Here is a 23,485-nt window from a genome sequence, read left to right as displayed (position 1 = left end):
GAACTTTGCTATTTTGTAAAATCGTATATTAGCTGACTTTCAATATTTGCAAACAATTAGTACATCATTTCATAGCAAGTGAAGACAGGAAGAACTGAGATTGCAAAGCATTTCTTCGCACACACCCAGTTGTGTAAATGTGGAAAGCTTCACCTCGGATAGCTGCAGAGGCAGAATCAATAGGGATATTTAAGAGAAAGACAGACACTTGGGTGGAGAATAGATAATAATAATAATCCTTACATTTGATATAGCACCTTATCATATTAAGGGATATAGAGATGGTGGAGCATGATATTAAAAGATTTGTCATAATTTATAATAATAAATAATCCTTGCATTTGATATAGCACCTTATCACATTGTTGAGACATCTCAAAGTGCTTTACAGGATATACTGTAAAATATACCAGTCCTTGCCAGGCTGCACTGGCTCCCAATTACTGAATGGGTTGATTTCAAGATTCTCTCACTCGTTTTCAAATTCCTTCATGCCCTTGCATCTCCCTACATATCCTACTTGTTTACCCCCCCAATCCCCCACCCGCTGCCTCCGCTCAGCTGGCTCCACCCTCCTTTTGTCCCCCGTCCACTCTGCTCTACCATCAGTGGCCGTGCTTCGAGCCACTACGTCCCGAAGCTCTGGAGCTCTCTCCCTCAATCCCTCTGCCTTGCCCCTCCCTTCCCACTTTCAAATTCTTCCGAAAGATTTTGCTTTTTTGGTTGTGCTTACAGTCACCTCCCGCTCCCTCTCCCCCTGCCGAGGGGTCAGACTCCGCCAATGTTAAGTGCTCCGGGACTCTACCCTGCATGAAGGGCATTATATAAATGCAAGTTGTTGTAGTTGACTCCATATTTTGCGGGTGAAACATGGCAGCCAATTGCACACAGCAACATCCAATCTAATAAACTGGTGAGATAGCCTCAGTGACTTCCTTTTGTTACTGTTTAGTTGTGTTCCTACCGTGGCATATCTGAATATTGGTCTGGATTTTACTTTTTCCCCATTAAGTATAGTATCTAATATAAGATCTCCCTCTGAGACTACTCCTTTTCAGAGCTCAAAGCTGAACCATCATAATCTCTATGAAGTCCATCACCTTCTGCCTCAACCCCCTCTCCAGCTAGATGCTGGTTATCCAACTCCCCTCCTCTGAAAACAAAAACAGAAGTCACTGGGAACACACAACAGGTCAGGCAGCATCTGTGCAGAGAGGAAAATGAATTGACATTTCAGGTTGATAACCTGTCATCAGAATCATCAGTTATCGAACTGAAACCTTAACTCATTTTCCTCTCTCCATAGAAGCTTCCTCCCTGCTGCGTGTTCCCAGTGACTTCTGTTTTTACATCAGATTTCCAGCGTCTTGCTTATTTTGCCTTTTTTTTCCCCCCGAGCTAATCCAATTATTCCATCAACCCCACTCTCCCTCAATCCCTCTGCCTTGCCTCCCTCTTCCCTTTTTTAAGTCATGCCTGAAAACCTTTCTTTTTAACCATGCTTACCCCCCCACCCCCCATCCCAGCTCGGAGTCATGCTCCAGCGCTATTGAGCGCTCTGAGACACTTCCCTGCGTGGAGGGCGCTATATAAATGCTAGTTGTTATCCTCTGCACTGCCTTGTGTTGTGACAAGAATGGTCAGTGCACCATGAACTGCGAACTGTACAAGTTAATCAAATATATTTATGTCAGACACTCATTCTACCCAGTGACCTAAAACTCAAGTAGCTTTCAATAGTAATGATGTAAAAAGTATTGTAAAGATCAGCAGCAGAGTTTTTTTTTAAAAAAATGCAAATAAATGAACGTGGGAATGTTTGTCCACTTGCACGAATTGAAAGCAAAACTCAATTCCATGGATATTAACTCAGACTTACTGCAACTAATGCGTGGAAAACCTCCCAATGGATAGGAAGATTTTGAGCATTTCATGCCTAGAAAAAGCTATATCAGTGCAGCTTCTCGGTATGTAGATGAGCAACAGTCCCGTCGGTGCTGTTCCTCCTACCTTTTTCTTGGTAGTTAGAAGGATATTTGGACCATGGATTTCTCCAGAAGCATGTATCAGTCACTTTCACTAGAAATTTTCCTCCTTGGTGCATTCAATTTTTTTAAAAAAAAACTGCACTCATCCTAACCAGTTGACCCACTTTAGTCTTTCTATGTCCCACATAATTGGAATTCACAGCTGGTTTAGCTGAAGAAGTGAAGGCCAGTGCACGCATAGCAATGCTTTACCTATCAATGCAGCACTTTATGTACTTGGCATTTCTTCAGCAGAAATGTATTGTGCTGGATAGTTTTATGCCAATTTTTGTTCTCTACCTATTTAACGTTGTTCCCAAAGAAATGCATGTCCATGTTTAAAATTGTTATATTTTTTAAAAAACCTTTTTGAGTACATTTTGCCTGACATTCCTTCCTCCGCATTCCCTTATTCATGCACCCACCCACCCCCGAAAATAATCCCCAAATTCTTAATGTGAATAGTTTTCCCTGGCTATTAGGAATTTTAGTCTTTTTATATATACTTAAAAATCGATTCCATGCCAATTGAGCACAGAACTAACAAAATCTTTGTTGTTCCAGCCCATGAAAGCTTTTCTGGGCTATAGTCCTTTTCAGTCAAGATTGCAAAGATCACAAACAATTCAGTGTTGCAATGCTTCCGCCCAATCTCCCATTTGATTAACGTTGTGCGAATACGCTGCCAAATGCAGTACAAAACATTACCCCTGGAAACTAACAAACGTGTAACAATGTTTACTAATGATTTTTTTTCCAGCACTGCTTACAAAGCACTACAATAATATTTGTTTAATAGCCAAGGACTGGTGTACTTTTGTCTGATGGCAATCAATTTTTGTTTACATGAGTGCCATCTCATTGACCACGTAAAATAAGTTTTTTTTTCTTTTTTAAGATAAAGTTTTAAGGGATTGGGAAACAGAATGTATGTTTGTTCTGTTAAAATTGAGTTTAAATACTATGTATTTAATCTATAAGAGCTTTTGTTAATGGATGAAAGTACTCCATAGCTCAACACATCACAATATTCAGTATTCAGGAATTCAATATTCCTGCTACAAGCTACTCATGTAGTGAGAGCTCCAGCCTGCACTTGTCAGATATGAAGTTATCTTCTTGGATAGAGGAGGGTGGGGTGGCAAAGTAGGGTGTCCTTGAATTTGGTGATACACCTGGCAACAAAATGTCAAGTGATTCTGTAACAATCCTGTGAATCTGGTTCTTAAGGCGGCAGTTCCTCAGTACTCTGGAGTACTTGATGACAAACTAGCCACAGCCTGATTCATCAGCAGTATGTGGAGGGCAGACCAGTCACTAACAGAAGGGATTCTTCTCACTCAGCTTCTGTTAACCCTCAAGCCAAAGCCCTAACAGTTGCCCATTCTCACTTCATCTATTTTTATTCCACCTTTCAGCTGGTTCCCCAAATCCCCAGAGGGTTGTACTGTAGATAAACTTTGCTTGCGGGTTGATTGTAAATGTAATGTATGTTTTCTTTTAAACCTGCAGACCTGGTTAATGCAGTGGAGGACATTCTTCCCAATATTCAGGAAAATAACATTTCTGTGTGGGTTATGGAAAAAAACTGCACTCTTCATGGAGTGAACACCTTGATAGATAAAATAGAAGAGGCATCAGAGGACCCTGTACCAGCACCATGGCGATCCCAAATCCACCTGAAGTCTACGTTTTTATATATATTCACTTCAGGAACTACAGGTAATTCTTGCTTTTTTTTGCAAATGTCGTAGAGATAGGGTTGAGAGAGACCATGGAGGCATTCGACTGTGAAATGTGAAAACAGGGTTAGATTATCCAGCAAAATATTTGCTCCTTATTAGATGTTGCTTGAACTGTGAAGTGCACGATTGTTAAAAACAATGTGTATACCCCAAGAATGTATCACTTTGTAACTAATTTTCCTTCGTGAGTTTTTGGTTGTCAGCAGGAAAATGCCATCGCCCTATGATGCTAGATTATCAAGGCATTCTGAAGCATTTATTTTAGAACTATGGCATTAGTGGGTGGCTGAACGAGGAGGGTGTAGAACAGAAGAATGCAAGGCCATTGCAGTGTGCTGGAATCAGACATGCTTTTGAATGAAACATTTTGTTCTACCAGGAATTTGGTGTCATGCATCTTTGGAAGAGAGAGCGAGGTATGACATGAAATATGCGCTTGCCAGCCTTAATATGTGCTGTGCACACAATGCACAAGAAGGATGTTATTGGAGGCACAAACTGAAAAAAAATTGCTTATTGTGTTTACAAATGCCTTTTTTTGTAAATATGTTAAACCTTCTGATCTTTAATAAATGCAATGTTTAATTGGGCCACAAATTCAATTTTCACTATATGCAAACCTATCACCCCCTTGCTTGCCTGGCTCCACTGTCGCCCGATCACCCAAAGGATGAAATTTCAGATCCTCATCAACACTTTTACATCCCTCCACGGACTTGCCCCACCCTGCCTGTGTGACCTTCTAAAACCTTAACCAATCCACCCACTCCCTCCGTTTGACAGGCATTGGCCTGCTTCACATCCCCTGCCCTTCCCTCCCTGCTATCATCAGTGGGGGCTTCAGTCTTTCCACCAGCACTATCTAAAACTCCATCCTCAGGTCCCTTTGCCTCTGCCCTCAGCTCCTTCAAAGTCTGTCTCAAGACTTTCCTATTTGACCGGGCCTTCGGTTATCTTCCCACCCCTCCCGAATCCAACCTCTATACATTCCAGCATTGTGGGACATCCTCTTGACATGAAAGGTGCTGTATAAATGCAATTTGTTGTTTTTGTATACTCGTTATTTGTCACTGAAGGCAAAATTGGAGTTAAAGTAGTAGGTTAGCCTACTTTTATTATTGGAAATTTTAAGAGTGGTTGTGAACTAAGTTTCTTAGATTCTTTATTCCAAAGGTTTTGTGCTTCATATCAGAAGGTGACTGTGCAGTTTCAAAGATGCTGAAGATCTTCATTAGGATAAAAAAAAAATCCATGGCAATTTGGAAAGACTACTACTTTATCTTTCATTGGCTTTGATAAGTGTTTTCCTTCGGAAAACATAGCAGGGATCAAATACATCAACAACTAAGAAAAAGAATAAAATAATTCTTGGATTTGGTATAGCATCTTATCATCCTGTCGAGACATCCCAAAATGTACTCCCAGTTTTACTGTGAAGTATAGTAACTGTGTATTGGTAGGAGAATGTGGCAGCTAATTTGCACACAACAATGACCGACAAATAGCTATGAAGTGAATAACCAATTTTATTTGGAGGTTTGTTAGCCAGGACACCGGGAGACTTCCCTTCTCTTTCCGAATAATGCCATGGGATCTTTAATATCCACATGAACAGGCAGACGGGATCTCAGTTTAATATCTCATCTGAAGGACAGCACCTCTAACACTGCAGAACGCCCCCAGCATTGCAGTGGTGGTTCAGTGTAAAACTCACATTGCATGAATTGAGGGATTCAATAGAAAGAAGTCAATAGCATTGCTACATACAGTATTTATAATAAAGATAATAAAAATTATTCTTACATTTGATACAGCGCTTTTCATGTCTTCTAGACGTCTCAGAGCGCTTCACAGAATGTACTGTAAAGTGAATTGACTGTATATTTGTGGGTGAAACGCGGCAGCCAATTGCGCACAACAGTGTCCCACAAACAGTTGTGGATTGAAATGACCAATTTTTTTTTAGTTCAGTTAGAATAACATAGTTTTCCAAGGGTGCGGACTTTAGCTTTTAATCTGTTCCTTGACAAACTCCGCTGTTTCAATTTAAAACGCTCATTTGGAAATAACTACCCTCAATAAGTAAGAAACAGAAGTCTGGAGTCTAATTCTGTTTGCACTGCTCGAATAATTAGTTTCTAAGCTTGTTACATGAGGCTTTTTAATATTAATTTCTTATTTTAAATGGCTCTCTCTCTGGCTACTGTGAATGTGATTCAGAATGAGGATTAGTACCCTGAATCAGACAGATAGATCCAGGGCCTGCTTGAAAGCGCAGTGACGGCTTACAACGGCAGACATTGGTGGCAACTGGAAATGGAGTTGAAACAAAGCCTTTGGTATTTCCTTTTGTATCATATGTTACTTGAGGCAACAATGTTTCCATGTCATCAATGCAATTGTTCAGTAAGATATGGCTTTGATGGAAGCTGTTAAAATATTTTATTCTTTTAAAAACTAACTATATACGTTAAACCTCAGGTTTATTCCAGGTATCCGAATTCCAACCTCGCTGGATCAGGCGCAAAACCATTTTTTTTAAAAAATGGGCTCTGGTGTGTACTATCAACTCTCCAATCACGCGCCAACCCTGCGCTGAGCAGCCTCACTGTCCTCGCTGGCCTTCTCCAGGGATATCAACTTTGTCTCAGATTGTTTGAATCTCGTGTACAGAAGATAACTTACTCACTATCTTTTGCTTGCGGGATTCAAACAAATACAGTGCTGATACCAGCACTTACTGGCTTTATTCAACACTGTCAGAATGAAGATGAACAGCTATTTGAATTTATAAGAGCGCTCTTCATGCAGGATGGCAACTCTGAGGCTTTGCCCAATACGACACCGGGGGAGGTGACTATAGGATGAAATTTTCTTAAAGTTAAAAGGGTCCAGATTATCGCAACCTGTTCAAAAAGCTTTACCTTGGTCATCTGTGAAATTAGCACTTAATAAAAGCATATCATCAATGTTGAATCATAAGTTTTGGAGATATGAATTGTTGTACAGTTTTAATTTCCAATGAATGAGCTATATTCACATTCATAAAATCAAGGCAACTTATGTTACCAATAGCATTGAGATCTCGGGACCTTGGATCTTTTGGACTATTTCTGTTTTGTTTGTGGATATGGGTTCATTTGTTTCTCTTTATCTGAAATGCAGGAATAGAACACATTTTTCAGACTTGAGGAGAAAATGAATGGGAGAGGAACAGGAAATAGCAATTCTAAAAATATAATAAATAGTCAAATTCATAAAGTTAGCATTTCTCCTCGCTCTGTCCATCGTTTAAAGCACTTTTTACGTGATGGTTTTTATCCTAATGATATTTAACCTTATTTAAATCTCCACCCTACCTTGTATTATGAAAAGAGGGGTTACGACTCTGAATAATATTTTGTTTTGTGGGGTTAATATTTCTGTTAATATGATTTTAAGAACTGTAGGATCAGATAAGATCTTTCATTGCCTTTAGAAAGTAAAGATTTTGTTTGTAGTGGAATCAAACTTACAACAAATAATCAGAAAATAAAATGAATCTCTGCTCATCTTTTTGAGGTATAAAAGGAGTAATTTGAGACTAGTACTGATAAAGAAAGCATTTTCTAAAGTGATTTATTTTAAATGTTCCTGGTTTAAAGCTCCTTTTTGTCTCAAAAGACTGACATTAAGACATTACATAATGTAGGTTTATTATGATTCCAGTTGAAATCATTATTTCATTGTCTCTTAGATCATCTCTTGAATTTTTGCTACCTGTATTTTAATTCATTCCAGGATTACCAAAGGCTGCTGTTATCACCCAGCTGCAAGCATTGAGGGGCAGTGTTGGCTTTTGGATCTTTGGGGTCACGAAGGACGATATCATCTATGTTTCACTACCCCTCTACCATGGTGCTGCTTCTCTCATAGGCATTGGTGGCTGCATCGAGTTAGGTATGTTTTGTTTCTAAAGTAGGTTAAATACAATATGGAAACTTTTTTGTGTGGGTATAAATTTACATTTACTTTGTGGAAAGAAGGAGTGCTAAATCTGATTTCTTTATCCATAAGAACCAATTAACTGAGATGAGATTCGTTGTTGAACTGAGGGTTGGAAGGTTTCCTTTTTATTTCTCTCTTAAACCTCAGTGGGGTTATTTTGTTCAGTTCTGTAAACCAGGATGGTCTAACTGCCGGCCCATGGGCTGCAAACCCCACCTTCCCATTTCATCTGGCCCATCCGCTCCCTCCATAACCCGTAAATAATAGTATATTAATAATAATAATCCTTGCATTTGATGTAGCGCTTTTCACATCTTCGAGACGTCTCAAAGCGCTTCAGAGAATATACTGTAAAGTGAATTGACTGTATATTTGTGGGCGAAACACAGCAGCCAATTGCGCACAGCAGTGTCCTACAAACAGTCGTGGATCGAAGTGACCAATTTTTGAGGGATTATTATTAGGTGTGTGGAGTAAGGAAACTTGCCCAAGGTTTCCCCCTGCCGGGAATTGAACCCAGGTCTCTTGCTTGCGAGGCGTGCGCTCTAACTATTGTTACGTTTCTGGAAGGGAAACACAAAAATTTGCTTATGCGACCCGCAAGCATTTCTTAAATCGTGTGTCCGAACCCCAGCAGCCAAAAGGTTTTAAGCTTTGTAAATACTCATGGGTATTGAGGAATATTGGTCATTTTGCTACTATGCTGGTACACAAAAACTTCCATCTGGTGTTCGACTTCATCTCTCTCCTCAATTCAATCAACGTTCGAAATTGTTGAGGCTCAGTGATTATGGTGAAGATTGTTAAGACAGTAATAATAATAATGCTTGCATTTGATATAGCACCTTATCATGTCTTCAAGACGTCTCAAAACTCATCACATAATATACTGTAAAATCAATTTACTGTATATTTTGTAGACAAAACGTAAGCAATATTATCACAATGTAAATGCCTGAATGATTCTAATATCTTTATTTAGGAGCGACATTGGTGTTGAAGAAGAAATTCTCAGCGAGCCAGTTCTGGAATGATTGTCGGAAGTACAACATTACAGTGTTCCAGTATATCGGAGAGCTCTGCCGGTATCTCTGCAATCAGCCTAAGGTAATGTCTGTAAAATAGACTTCCTTTCTACCTCCCCCACTCCTCCTATAGCTGTAGCTCAGTGGTTAGAGCACTCGCCTCGCAAGCGAGAGACCTGGGTTTGATTCCTGGCAGGGCGAAACCATGGGCAAGTTTCCTTTCTCCACACGTCTGATAATAAGCCCTCAAGCAAAAAAAAACAAAATAATAAATTGGTCATTTCAATCCATGACTGTTTGTAGGGCACTGTTGTGTGCAATTGGCTGCTGCGTTTCGGGCACAAATGTACAGTCAATTCACTTTACAGTATATTCTGTGAAGCTATTTGAGATGTCTAGAAGACGTGAAAACTGCTATGTCAAATGCAAGGATTATTATTATTATTTGTGGTATTGTAGTATAAGCCTCATGGGTAGGAGCGGATAGGGTGGGGGCATGTATGTGGGAGAGCATGAACTTTGGCTGGGAGCAGGGGGCATCTAAGGGGCAAGGAGCAGTGTGGTGGGGAGGGATTTCAAGCATTGCTAATGACCATCTTCAGTGTCACATAAGCTTCATGTTGAAATAACAGAATAATGGGACTTCAAAGGATGACGTGTAGAGAATAAGCTGCAGAGGAATGAAGAGAAAATGATGTGAAGAGAGAGAAGACAGAAAAACATTATAGATTTGGAAGTTCATTCTGTTGAAATAATACAAATTGCTATCTTTATTCCAATTCTGATAGCAAAATACACAATCATTAAACTTAGCAACAAATTCCGAGAAACATTTTGAGACATCCTCCCTATGTGAAAGGCACTATATCAAATGCCAGATTATTTATTATCAACACATTGAAAAAATGATTTTTATATAGTACTTCCATTATTTTAACTTGCTATGTTTGGAAGCCCATTTTTTAACACTTGCAGTTGTCAAGTGGTTGTCTTGGAGTAGATGTACTGCAATTGTCTGTAAGAGTAGCTTCATCTACGTTAAAGAGTGTGGGGGAGTGAAAATATAATTCGGTATAATTTGCCTGTCTTTGGCCTTTCTTTATCAGTCAACTTTCTCTCCTCCTCTGTTCTATGATCAAGCTATTATAAAACACTGCTCTCTGGCACAACTACCTTACCTTTGCAGTCTTTAAACCTATTTCAGAAGAAATTGGTCCCAACAGTTGATACAACCATGATTTATTTTTAAGTTTTCTTTGTCCCCATCCTCCAGTCTGATAGCTAAAGCCAGTTGCATTAATTATTACTTTTAGTGTGCATTTCAGCCTGGGAAATGTTGTTGGTCTTTCAGAATTGCTATGGTTAGTTTCTTATAACTTTTGCAAGAAAATAATGTATGTTACATTGCCCTTTGTTAAAAAATAAAACTTCTGTGTCCCTGAAGTTAGTTTCCTCAGGGGACTTCCGGAACTTTTTAACTCCAGAAATACCTTCCATGATGGTTCTTGGCAGCTCTACTTTTAGACCTCAATATTGATTTCCAAACAAAAAGTGAAATGTCTTGAAGCACAGTAGTCCATTGATTGGTTTTCCCAAAGGCAATACCTTGATACGACTCCCGTTCCTTCAGTAAAGTTCAGTGTGTAATATAAGAACCACATTCTGCTCTAATTATTCCATAAATGTAAGGTGACTTCCTTTCATTGTAGTCAGTGAAAGCTCTATTTAGCTTTCATTGTAGTCAGTGAAAGCTCTATTTAATGGGAGTTTGTCTTCGGCACCAAGTGCTGTAACTGATATAAACAGATGAATGTGGAACAAATGTTTCCATGCATGTATGTATATTACAGCTTTCTGTAGACTGGATTTCTATTGTAACAATACAATAGTTAATTTTACAAAAGAAGGGTTATGGCTTCCAATATTTAAAAATCTGAGACTGACACATTCATTTTAATCTCACTGCGTTCAAAGCTGCCATGGAATATTAAACCTTTTTTTAATGCAATACAAAAGGTATTTTCCTGAGGTTTTTTTCTTAAGAGTATTCCCTCAGTGGCCTCACCCCACCCTACCTCTGTGACCTCTTGCAAACCTACCAGCCCAGCATCTGCCTCCACTTGTGAATACCAACCTGTTTCATGTCCCTTCCCAACCCAACCTGATCCGTCCCATCATTGGTGGGTGAGCTTTCAGCCATTCTGCCCCCGCTCTCTGGAGCTCTAACCTGGAGTCCCTACATCTTGCCCCCTCCATCCTCACCTTCAAAACTTGCCTAAGACCTTTCTTTACAACCAAGCCAGCTCGGGCGCCCAGTCGGCTCTATAAAGTGCATTTGAGAAGTTCTCCCGATGTGGAAGGTGCTTTATAAATGTAAAATTGTCCTTGCAATATAGATCCAAACACTCCATAAATAAATCAGTTCAGGCGTGTCCTATTTTCTCCAATTTGTTTGAAATGTGACTCAACTGGTAGATCAAGATTTATGAATAGAAATAGTAACCCCAAACCTATTGGTTCAACTGGTCATTGATAATGTTGCTTATTATTTGCATTCTAAATGAGCAGTAGGATGTTCCATCTGCCTGACGAGCTTGATCATGCTTAACAAAGTGTTAACCACACACACAGTACGGAGCTGTACCATGCTGCACGCTGTATAAATTGGCTTTGTGCCTTGTTGTTGTGCAACTTCAGTTACTGAAAGCCACTATTGTCAAGTCCGAAACGATTTTTGTGGGAGTTGGTGAAAGCCTTCATACTGTGCTTCTTGTTAGTCTGCGATGCTGTCAACGGGTTACTATCAGTCAGTGACTTCATATTGAGGCTTGCGTAGTGAAGGCAGTGCCACTCTCAAGTTTTCAGTGAAATTGGATCCAACACAGAACAACCTTCTGTTACCGTGATTCCCAGCAGACGCTGGGACATCAGAGAGGATTTTAAAATCTAATTTTAAATTGTTCAATTCAGGCATTTAATCATTTGAACAGCAATTATCCTTTTCCCCATCACTCTTTATTTACCCACAAAGAGCTCTCCTTCACTGTAGACAATATACCCACAAGAGCTCTCATCCACTGTGGACCACTTTAATAGCTGTGCCAGAAAGTGTTTTTATCAAATCATTTTTGAACAGCATTTCACTTCTCAGAATGGACTAAAACCGATGGGATTTTTTCTAATTATTATCTGACTTGAGGACTGACTGAGCCTGCAAACACTATTCATGGTGAGGATCATGTGAACAACTAGTGTGAAAGGATATTAATTAACACTTTAATGATTACAGATTTATGGATCAGTTGTAAAATTCTGCGTTTGTGATTTTACTCTCAATAAATGTGCCCACTTATAATAATAATAATAATCCTTGCATTTGATATAGCACTTTTCATGTCGGGAGGACGTCCCAAAGCGCTTCACAGAATACACTGTAAAGTGAATTGACTGTATATTTGTGAGTGAACGCGGCAGTCAATTGCACACAGCAATGTCCCACAAACAGTCGTAGATTGAAAATGACCAATTTATTATTGTTTTGGGTTTTGGAGGGATTATTATTAGGCGTGTGGAGTAAGGAAACTTGCCCAAGGTTTCGCCCTGCCGGGAATTGAACTCGGGTCTCTCGCTCGCAAAGCTAATATTGAAAGCCGCAATACCAAATAAAACAAGGATATTGAAGTGTATCAGACATTACTAGGGGGTGAGGGTTTTGCCAGACGTCTGTAAATTTATCAGGTATTTGCCATGTGCACTGTTATTGGAATTGAAGTGTAGGCTGTCAAGGGTTGTTATTTACCAATGGAGCCAATCTCAAGTTTTCAACCTGTCTATGCGTTAATTACCTTATCAGCCATATCAATTTTGAAAGAGCTCCTCCTGTGGCCCAGTGGAGTTTGCACTTTGGTGATAGTACTGAGCCAAAGGGGCTACACTTCCTTGCAGGTTCAATCCCAGATCTGTGGTGAATTAGAAAGTCTCAGTTGGGTAGCAGTGTGGGTAATAAAGTCGGCACCAGTGTCCCAGGAAGGAGATGGTGGTGGTGGGAATTAACAGACACTCCGAAAGCATGGAATGAGCAAAGCCAAATTGACCTATCAAGCCTGTTCCTCTTATAACCAGGCAAAACCTTTCTGTATTAGATTTAACACAACCCCTCTGATTTCGGGGAAGGGTGGGGAGCGTATTGCTTAGATCCTCTCAAAGCTCTAAACGCAATTCAGTAAATTGGTATACTTTATCGGGCAGCAATGCATACACGTCTTCTTGCCCTGTGTCACAAGATTTTCGGTTGATAGTCTAGACAGACACTTCTGTACATTACTGGGGCAGCATTATATTGTTTTAGGTGTTCTTTTTCATTAAGTCACTAAATCAAGTTTTTATCTGGCTACTCGTGAATGCCTAGTTGCTTTGGTGTGTGTTAAATAATATGTACAAAACGACTGTCAGATTTGATGAAGAAATGACTGCTGTATTTTACAGTAATTACACTGAAATATTTTGAAGTTAGAAAGATCCCTAAAAATGTTAAATCTCTTGCTTCCCTCCTCCACTGAAGTAACCATTTACTCTGTAGATCTAACAACGATAGCAATGATATGACTGACTTTTTTAAAATTAATTTGTTGAACTTTTCTATTGCATATACTCTTGTCCAATATTAACATTTTTGATTTCACAGGCAGAAGGAGAAAAGGACCACAAAGTGCGAGTAGCTGTGGGCAATGGTATAAGGACTGATGTCTGGAAGGAATTTATAGAGCGTTTTGGCAGCATCAAAATCTGTGAGTTTTACGGTGCAACGGAAGGAAATCTCTGCTTTATGAACTACACTGGTAAACTGGGATCCGTGGGACGTGTTAGTTTTGTTCATAAGGTGAGTGAAAGTTTAATATACTACAGTAATAACAATAGATGACCTGGTTTAACCTACCTGTTTTCTGCACTGTTGTGGAACATTACACATTTCAAGGACTAAACGTCAACACTTGCGTAAAGAATGACTTCCATTTGCAGCATTGAAGTGCAATGTTTTGGTTCATGGTTAATCCCCCAGTAAAATGTTGTAGGTGGACTATTGAAGGTGTCCTCACTTTAGCGAGTTCTATTCAACAAGGGACCGGTTGGTGATGGGTTAATGTTTGTGGAATTCATGGCCCTTTCCTGTGGCTGGAGCTATATCTTAACAGATTAGCTGAGAGAAGAAGGCAGAGATTTTGCAGAAGCAAAAATGGGAGTGAAAGGGAATCGAAGTATTTTAAAAAAAAGGTTTTCAATTACAATTTATTTCTAAATATAATTTCTGAATTTAATAATACTTGCATTTGATATAGCGCCTTATTATGTCACTGAGACGTCACAAAGCGCTTCACAGGATGCATTGTGACAAGGATTGACTGTATTTTCTGGGCGAAATGCAGTAGCCAATTCTGCACAGCAGTGCCCCTCAAACCATTGTGGATAGATTGACCAATTTTTTTTATGCCTGGGTTAGGGACATTTCTGCAGTTGTTTGCACAAGTCTTTATACACCTATGTTTTCCACATTTTTCGGACACTAGCCCATATTTTCTTCAGGGGTTAAGAATGTTGTGGTGGTTTCCACAATTATTTTCAATCCAACTGTATTCATTTATTCTGAGATGCAGACAAAAGTTGTTTATGCTTGGCTCAGTGGGTCGCATAATGACAAGCAATGCAACTTCTTAAGTTACACACCCTTAATTGTAATTGCTTTCCTAACATTAAGTTGATGGCAATGTATCCAAACCCCTTGTGAGTTTTTACAGTAATGAACTGTACTTTGGTATTTGTCACAGTTTTTGTATATTTGTCCACCTACTGTGCCTAAAAACATGTTGTAGGACAGAAATTAAATATTCTGATTTTTTTAAAAAAATTGTATCTCCAGTAGCATGATATTTCTGGAGATCTTTCAGGCCTAAGATATATCTAGATAACTGACATTCTACTCTTAATGGACCTTGCTTTTGATAGAGTGCCATTCACATCAGGAAGACATCTCAGTTTTTTATAGCATTTAATGTAACATTCAGTGACTACATTTTTAGGCAACCGTGGCAGTCAGTTTGCAGTGTCCCACATAGAGCATGTGGTGAGTGACCAATACAGCTTGTCACATTGGAGCTACTTGCCCAAGTGACATTGCAGAATTTTTTTTTAAATAGAGTAGTTGCTTAATTAGCTATTTCTTGGGTGTTCCTAAGTTGGACAAGCAGCGGAAACTTTGGCAGACAGTGCTCTCGACAGAAAACAATACAATTTTAGCTGGTTAAACTCCAGTAGTACCCTGAACTATGGTCCTCAAGCCTTGGGCCTTGCCAACCTGTGCCTTAATATTCTCTGGAAATAGGTAAGCAGAGGGTTTGTTCCTCCTAGGAGTGAGCATCCATTCTAAACCCAGGGAAATTTCCTTGTGTGAGTGGCATGTGTATATAGAATTCTGTTTGGTTTGTATACTCTTAGTCTTGGTGAAATTAGAGTGGGGATTCGAGAACATTTAATAAATGGAGGCTAGTTGTTCTGATCTGAAGCATCAGCCACACCATTGGGTCTGCATTCCCCACAACTGAACTGAAATGGTGGGATAAGGCATAAAGGCTTGATTTCAGCAGCAATACCACTTGCCATTAGTCATGGACAAGTCCTGATCGAATGCAATTAAAGGGAAGACTTCATCTTGATAGGCTGAGGTATGGTCAGATATGGCCTTTGTCTGGCTGTATGTAATCCAGAGATGGGGATTCTCATCTCACAATCTTGTGCGATGCATTGAAATCTACAGCTTTGTTCAAACATGACTAGCATGCTCATGTGATTCTATTATTAGTTAAAGAACTCTTATTGAATTGACTTAAGAGTTTCCTGTTGAATGATATACAAGTAACCTCATTGGAAATATGTCAGTGCCATTGATGGCTCCATTTGCTTTTTTGAGTGTTCTGCCAGAATCACCCTTCTAATGGCCAATGAGCCTTTTTCCTTTTAATTTAAAATTTTATGTCTTTGTTTCTCCTTTAAAGCGGCCCACACTAGAGATTTCCTATTTTGTTAGTGTTGCTAGGATGCATGAAGCACTTAATGTAAATGAAGCGGAAAGGTCACAAAGTTATCACAAGCTACTTTTACCCGTCTCTTGTGTCCCCCAGTTTACCTTTTCCCTTAATATTTGCAGCCTATTTAAAACCATAGTGGGTGTTATGAAAGCGCTTCTCAACTTCCTGTTACTTCAGCTGTCTCTTTTAGCTGGTATTTTGTGTCCTGCTCTCTGTTGCTGGTATTTCGTGTTTCCCAACCCACCTCTGTTGCTGGTATTCCATGCTCACTCTCTATTGTCAGTATTCCAGACTCCATGCTCTCCTGTCTGTCATAGGCTTCTACGTGAGCCTTTTCTGTGCAAATTTTCATTTTTTTTGTTTTGGATATCGAGATGAATGCTGCATTTTGAAAGTGAATGTGTAATTTTTCTGTCTGAAACTTTGGCAAACAGTGTTGCACATTTTGTTCTTCCTGCTTGACTGGAAATGCCTGATGTAAAGATTATATTGCACTATTTGAAAACAGAAGAGTTTCTCCCAGAGTCCTGGCCAACAATCCCACGCATAAAATTGGTCACTCACTTCATGGCTGTTTCTGGGACATGGCTGTGAGCAAATTGGTTGCCACACTTGCCTATATATACACAATCACCACACTTCACAGTAAAATCATGTGAAGTGCTTTGAGATTACTTGACAGCATGATAAGGCACTGATTATTTATTTGTTAAGTATTATTTACTATTTATGTGAGAATAGTGAATTGTGAAAGGTTTATTGTTAACAAGAGTGCACTATTATTGTGTTTCCTCTTCACATTTATTAATTTGTTCTTCTATCTACTCCTCAATCAATTATTTGTCTGAACAGAAAGTATTCCAGATTGTTTAACTTTCTTTCAATACTACTGCCTCATATAATAATAATAAATCCTTATCATGCCTTCGAGACAACTCAAAGCGCCTCACAGAATATACTGTAAAGTGAATTGAGTATATTTTGTGGGTGAAATGCAGCAGCCAATTGTGCACAGCAGTGTTCCATAAATAGTCATGGATTCCCACCTAATCCAACTCACTCAAATTATTTTTAAGGGCTTATTAACCCCAGAAAGCGAACCGCCAATTGATTAACAGCCAGGTTCCTACTTATTGATAGGTAAACAGAGGCCTGTGGAGTAAGAAAACTTGTCCAACATTTTGCCCTGCCGGGAATCAAACCTAGGTCCTCTTGCTTGCTAGACGAGTGCTCTAACCACTGAGCTACAGGACTCCACAAATCATTTTCCTCAAATTTATGTTCCCATTTAAATTGACTTCTTCAGCAGTTATTTGCTTACAAAATATAGTCACTCTAGTTTACAGTGTAGCCTGTGAAGCTCTTTGCGCCATTCTCTTGACATGAAAGACATAAAATGGAACTGTTGTTATTTATATTAAACCCTTTGCATTTAAAAAAAAGCATAACTTCTAACCTTCCCTTTTTTTCTGTCATTTACATCAATTTTCAAGGTAATATCTGTGTCTGTGAAAAAAATGACTGGCAGTTCAGTTATAACACGGTCAGCTAGGTTCAATATCTCAGGGATGGGAACCTATAAGTGAACCTGGAAAAATGTCTGACTTCTGAATTATCTGGTCATTGTTGGTATCACCTCCTATATGTTGGTGGTCTGCCTTTTTTAAATAGACCAAATCTGTGTCTTCAGTTTGCTATCTATTACTTTTTGCGAACTACGTAAGGAAAACAGGATGCTGGACTATGTTGCCAAATCAATTGAGTTCAGATCCCTATAGTTAATTTTCAAGCTATCTCGTGCTCCAGTCAGGCCACACCAAGACTACTGTGTTGTACTGTACTCTAGTCCTGCAATGCGGGCTGACCAAGCCCTAGTTTTAGTGCAGAGAAGAGCAATGAGGATGATCCTTGGTGTTGGAGGAATAAACTTCAATCTTGAGAGGGGACCATATAGAGGTATGGAAGATGTTAAATGGGATTAAAATGTAAACCCAAACAAATACTTTCGGGTGCACTGAGACAGTAGAATGGTCCACCAAATGGCCTGTATCCGTGCAGTACCCTTCTATGTAATTGTATGTAGTTCATTTAAATTTATCAGTTTGTCCTTCCAGCTATTGTATTAATACTTTTATTATTGTTTGTGTTGCTATTTTTGGGTTCCTTATTCCTTTATGATTAGTATTTATAAAATAACTCAAATGATGGATGGGATTCGATTTGGTCATGTGTAAAGTGATTGTTTCAGGAGAAAGAAGTAGCCTGGGAGGAGAGGATTACTAAATCATAGCAGGAGCAGGTCTAAAGGTTATCATGAGATGTACCTTTAGAAGGTGGGAATCTGCGATGCAACATAACTGGGAAATGTCAAAGATGTGATATTCAAATATTTGTCATGAATCATAGCAATCAAACATTGTGACAGTTTTAAATTCCCTAAATTACACCAAATGGAGAAGCGAATCTTTGAAATGAAGGATTCAGGTCACAGTTACTTGTCTTTGTATTTGCAATAGAATTCTTTGATTGTTCACACGGTGCAAGTCTGTAACATGGTAACCTGAAGACCAGGAGAAACACAGTGCAATAATTACAGTAACAATGGGAAGTAAATGAATCCTCCTGGAAAATCTTAGACTAATGTAGAGGGATTTTTTCAATGTCTATTAGACAGGACCTTGTTTTTTATTTAAAAAGTCTCATAGAATCAAAGAAATTGAAGCACAGGAGAGGGCTGTTCCAAATACACCTGTGTGAATTCTGATTCAGCTAAGCATGTATATTTTTCATATTTCCAGGTCTAAGTGCATATCTCACTGACAACTCCGCGTGAACTATATAAATGCATCACCTATATAAATACAAGTTGTTGATTGTTGACTGATCGTATGCTTTTGATGATCTAAGTTTGCCTTTAGGAATGGAATTTCAAATGGAATTGTTCACAAAGTACAAGTGACCAAATAGATAATATTAATATTCCACTACATTATTTAACATTATCCCCACTCTTGTACAAATTGTAATCTCGGAGTTTGTTTTTAACAAAATGATAATTTGAGAAAAGCAAGCCCACATGAATATTGGTGAGTGTTCAGTGTAATGGTTAACTTTGGAATCAATGGCCTCTGTACTTGTGACTTAAATCATTGGTATTGGACTTTCCTCTGTTGCTGATTCTTGTATATTGTCTAGCTGAGTTTGGCTCATTTGGATAATTGCCCATAAAATGCTTCTTTTATTGGGCTGCTTCACTTTCCAGACATCAATTGGTAATAATTTAATTTTGTGTTATAAACAACACCTTTTGTTGATGTGCGACTAGAATGGGATATCCAGTTAACGTGTCCAAAGGCATTGCAGGTTGTACTGAATGGAAGTTTTAACCCTTGATGTGTACAGCCAGGAATTTTGTCATGAGATTAATATATGTTTGGAATCACAGGTCGATCATCCAAAATAGCAAACATTTTATTATTATTTTTATAAAGGTTCTCTAGTTCAGTGATCGGTGCATGTTGGACTATGAGATTGACCTGCAGATGCTTCTTTGAGAAATGTACTATTTTACTACTACAATAGCTTACTTTTGTTCAATGTTTACTTTTGTTCAGGGCCATAGCTTTGACCTTGGGATTCAGACAAAACAAAATTGGTGCACTTCTGTTTGTATATGACGATCGATTAATGAAATTTACTAGCTTAGCTACATTCTTTGAACTGTGATACATATCCACGTAACCTGCATAAGAACACGTTGACAGGAACCAACGAGTATCGATTCTGTCTTGTCAACATTCATCTACAGAAAGTTGAACTGATCCAGGCCTCGATGTCTGACATCAGACAAGTGAACCTGGGGTCATAGTTGGAAGAGAAGTAGATTTGGGTGTTGTCCTCATATGTGACCACATGTCTGTGGGTCACATTGCTGAGAGGGAGCATGTAAATGAGGAAAAAGGAGAGTCAAGGATGGATCCTTGGGGTATGCCACAGTTGACCCCAGCAGCGGCAGAGGGAAAAATTGTTTGCAGAAACGTAGTGATGGTGGTGGGTCAAGTAGACCTCGAACCAGAATAATGCGGTCCCATTAAAATGGATGAAAGAAGAGAGGTGATGGAGGAGACAGTATGATTGACTGTCAAAGGTAGCAGAGAGATCAAGAAGGACAACGAGGCAGAAGGAGAGAGGGGACGTCGTTTATGACATTAACAAGTGCCGTCTTTATGCTGTGGGCAGTCGTAAACCAGACTGGAGGGGCTCGAGTAGGGAGTAAAGGGAGAGGTATTCGAGAAACAAATTCCAGAACTTTAGGAAAGAAGTTGGAAATGGGCTAGTAGTTTGCAAAGATAGAAGGGTCAAAGGCGTTTTATTTGACAGTGGTTTTGAGGGGTGTGGGACGGAGCCTGAGGAGAGGGATAGGTTGACTGTGTTTGCCAACAAGAGCAGAGGGGCAGAACTGACCCTTTGTCAGTTTTGACGAAGGGTTGTGGACCCGAAACATTGACTCACTTTCCTTTCTCTGTAGATGCTGTCTAACCTGTTGAGTGTTCCCAGCGACTTCTATTTTTATTTTCAGAGGAGGGGGAGTTGGGTAACCAGCAGCTAGCTGGAGAGGGGGTCAAGGCAGAAGGTGGTGGACTTCATAGAGATTATTATGGTTGAGAGGGAGAAAGGGGAAATGGGAGTAAGGGATTGTAGGGTGGTGGGCGGTGATAGGAGCCGTAGAGGAAAGAGTGGATGATGTAGAAGGCATGGGAGTGGGGTGTGCTTGGGAACATTGGGGAGGAAGAGTAGGCAGCCAAGCGGATGTTATGTATCTTAGAGACAAAGAAGACCAGGACCCCAGGAGCTCTTCTTGGCATTAGATAAAATAATAATAACATAATAAAGGATGTTAGGAATGAGGGTGATTCAGGTGGTGTGAAGGATGTGATGTGTAGTGGAGAACAAGAACTTTGGATTATTTCAACCTCCAGGTTGGTCTGGGAGTACAATGTGGTTTTGACCTGGGAGAGAAAGAGGTGGTAAGTTTGTAAATGCTTGAGACACATGTAGAGATGAATAGTAAGGCTGATTTTGTGCTATCTGTGCTCGAATGCCCGGGTATGAGATTTAAGGGAACAGAGATGGCTGTTATACCAGGGGGAGTGGATGGGTTTGAAGGTGGTCCTGGATTTCATGGGGACAAGGGATTTGAAAGCGGAGGAGAGTTCAAAGGGTTCTACATGAGTTCAAAGTCCCAATGTGGGGCTTTTACCCACAATCTTCTGGCTCAAAGGTAAGTGTTGTACTAACTGAGCCAGGCTTTTACAAATCAACATAGACATAGATTTGCTATTCCAAGCAACAAATCTTTGCTAGCTCCTCTTTACTATGTAGGATCCAATATTAATAATCCTCCTTGCATTTAACATAACACCTGATCACGTTGTTGAGATGTTTCAAAGTGCTTCACATAACATATTATAAAGTGGATTGACTGTATTTTATGGGCAAAATGATATTGTAAGAGGCAAACTCTTTCAAAAATTTGGTTGTTGCCTGACATGGGATTTGAACCAAAAAAAACTTTGATTTGAAGGCTAGAGACTAGAGAACTACTGATTAAATCAGGCTGACAGCCTGAATTCCATACAAATGAAGAAGTGCTGTTTGTCATTCAGTGCATGCGTGATGTTTCCTGAATCATTCTGGGAACTGTAATTATTTATGCAAATCACAAGCTACATTTTCTCCTTGGGAACCTGGAATAATGCTCCTATTGTATTTTGGCTGGAATTTTTTTTGACAACTTAGACTCCAGATGATCATTAATGTGGGAATTGATTTCAATAACTTAGTTTATTAGTTTGTGTGTCATGCACATCTTACACTGTCCCTTCAGGCATCTTAAATGCAGTTTGTAAAAAAAAATCAGATTGACAGCACATTTGTATATGCAAAAGTAAGTCTCAAACACTATAGGAAAAACTTAGGATGCTTACTTCTACAAAGCAAAGCGCTTCAATAGGAGCCAAGTCTTTGAGTAATCTTATCAGCATGTTTTCTGGAAACCCCAAAGCAATTGGCATCCTTCATTTGGAAGCTTGATTTAAAATGTTGGCACCAATTATCTTTGTGGGGTGACTTGCCCAGCAATTCATGGAGCTATAATACTCCAGCTGTTATTGGTGGTTCAGGATTCAGTCACTAAGCATTTCCCTAGGCTAAGACCACACATCATCAGTCTGATCATCCTATTGAATCTTTTCTAGCTAGGTGTCGACTACATTTGGCCAATGGATAATCTAAGAATTTAGCAAGTGGTAAAAGGGGAGGGTACATTCAATAAAATGTTAACATAAGCAGTAGTTGAAAAAACATTTATCTGCTGATAATAAGATGTGCATTGCACACATACACGCACACTTGAAGTGATCTGAAAAGTAACAACTTACATTTACATAGTGCCCTTCACGTAGGATACTGTTTGAGTACTTTAAAGATAGTACCGACTAAACTTTTTTTGCCTCAACTAACTCAAAAAAGAGAAAGTACTTGGGTTCTTCCAGGGTTCATAAAATGTACTCCTGTTCCAATTACAAGGTTGCTCACCCTTAGTCTCCATAGAGATTGCTGCCTCAATTCTTGTATATTGTTCTCAACGATTGTTCTTTGTGACCGCCAGGAAAGTGGAAGGCGAACTAGATGAACCTTGGCCTTTCTTCGTCTAGCATTTCTTATGTTCTTACGATGTGAAATGTTACAGTACTGGTGACTGGATATTATTTTAAAAGCTGCTTGATGCTGTGATGGGGGAATGATATGGGTGGGTGTTCTGCAAGGATGAGGTCAGATGGATCAAAGGGCCTTCTTGATCCAAACCGATCTTGTGATTTGTACACATTTTAAACATTGCCACGTTCTGCATGCACAAGTACCAGTTTTAATCGATGTCCATTATCCACAGTCTCTATGAGCCAATTGAGAATAGTGGTATATATGATGAGATTCAGAAAGAGCTCTTCCATGAATCTCTTGCAAAGCTAATAGGTATGTAGAATCTCTTAGAAAGGGCAAATTCCCAATTTCTTGTGCATACTTACAATTTGCAGAGTAGCAGAGAATAAAATGAACCACATCTGTTGAGGCCTGCAAAAATAATAGTGTTTGAAAAATTACTATTTAAATTGTTTCCCCGCAGGGCATGGTTGAAGTACGATTGAACAATAAGAGTTTTTTTTAATGGGCAGCTGATAAATTAATTGTTTCAAAATTCGTGAATACACTTGGCTCGGAGGATTATGAGTGGTTTTAGAACAAAATATTTAAACAAAAGGCTTTCACTTTGCAATGCAGATAATAGATCTTCATAGATACAGTTTCTTATTGTTGCAACCCATTTTATGCTTCAGAGATTTATACCATACGAGCTGGTGAAATACGATGCCCAGAAGGAAGAAGCTCTAAGGAATGAACATGGACTGTGCGAAAAAGTTAATAAAGGTATATTTGAAGGGGATCTTTAACTTAAAAAAGAAAATATTAATGCATGTATTCTCAAGCACAATCCAGGGCTGAACCTTCAGATCTGTACATTTTTGTGTTCTGCAGCATGTAAGACATTCACTCACCACCAG

The 23,485-nt window shown here is 39.2% G+C and overlaps 1 protein-coding gene across 1 annotated transcript in view; it reads left to right on the top strand.

Moving 5' to 3' along the window:
- The window catches only part of LOC103178046 (long-chain fatty acid transport protein 6), a 34,739-nt gene that overhangs the window by 4,346 nt on the left and 6,908 nt on the right, over window positions 1-23,485 (top strand). Inside the window, exons 2-6 of the mRNA XM_007892530.2 lie at window positions 3,540-3,749; window positions 7,553-7,711; window positions 8,742-8,866; window positions 13,469-13,663; window positions 23,261-23,351. Coding sequence (XP_007890721.2) covers window positions 3,540-3,749; window positions 7,553-7,711; window positions 8,742-8,866; window positions 13,469-13,663; window positions 23,261-23,351 — 780 coding nt within the window. The remainder of the gene's footprint in view (window positions 1-3,539; window positions 3,750-7,552; window positions 7,712-8,741; window positions 8,867-13,468; window positions 13,664-23,260; window positions 23,352-23,485) is intronic.

The sequence above is a fragment of the Callorhinchus milii genome, unplaced genomic scaffold (genome assembly GCF_018977255.1).
Source record: "Callorhinchus milii isolate IMCB2004 unplaced genomic scaffold, IMCB_Cmil_1.0 Scaffold32, whole genome shotgun sequence".
Lineage (NCBI taxonomy): Eukaryota > Metazoa > Chordata > Chondrichthyes > Chimaeriformes > Callorhinchidae > Callorhinchus > Callorhinchus milii.
The sequence above is the reverse complement of the archived record's forward strand: the minus strand, read 5'-3'. Positions and strand labels throughout refer to the sequence as shown.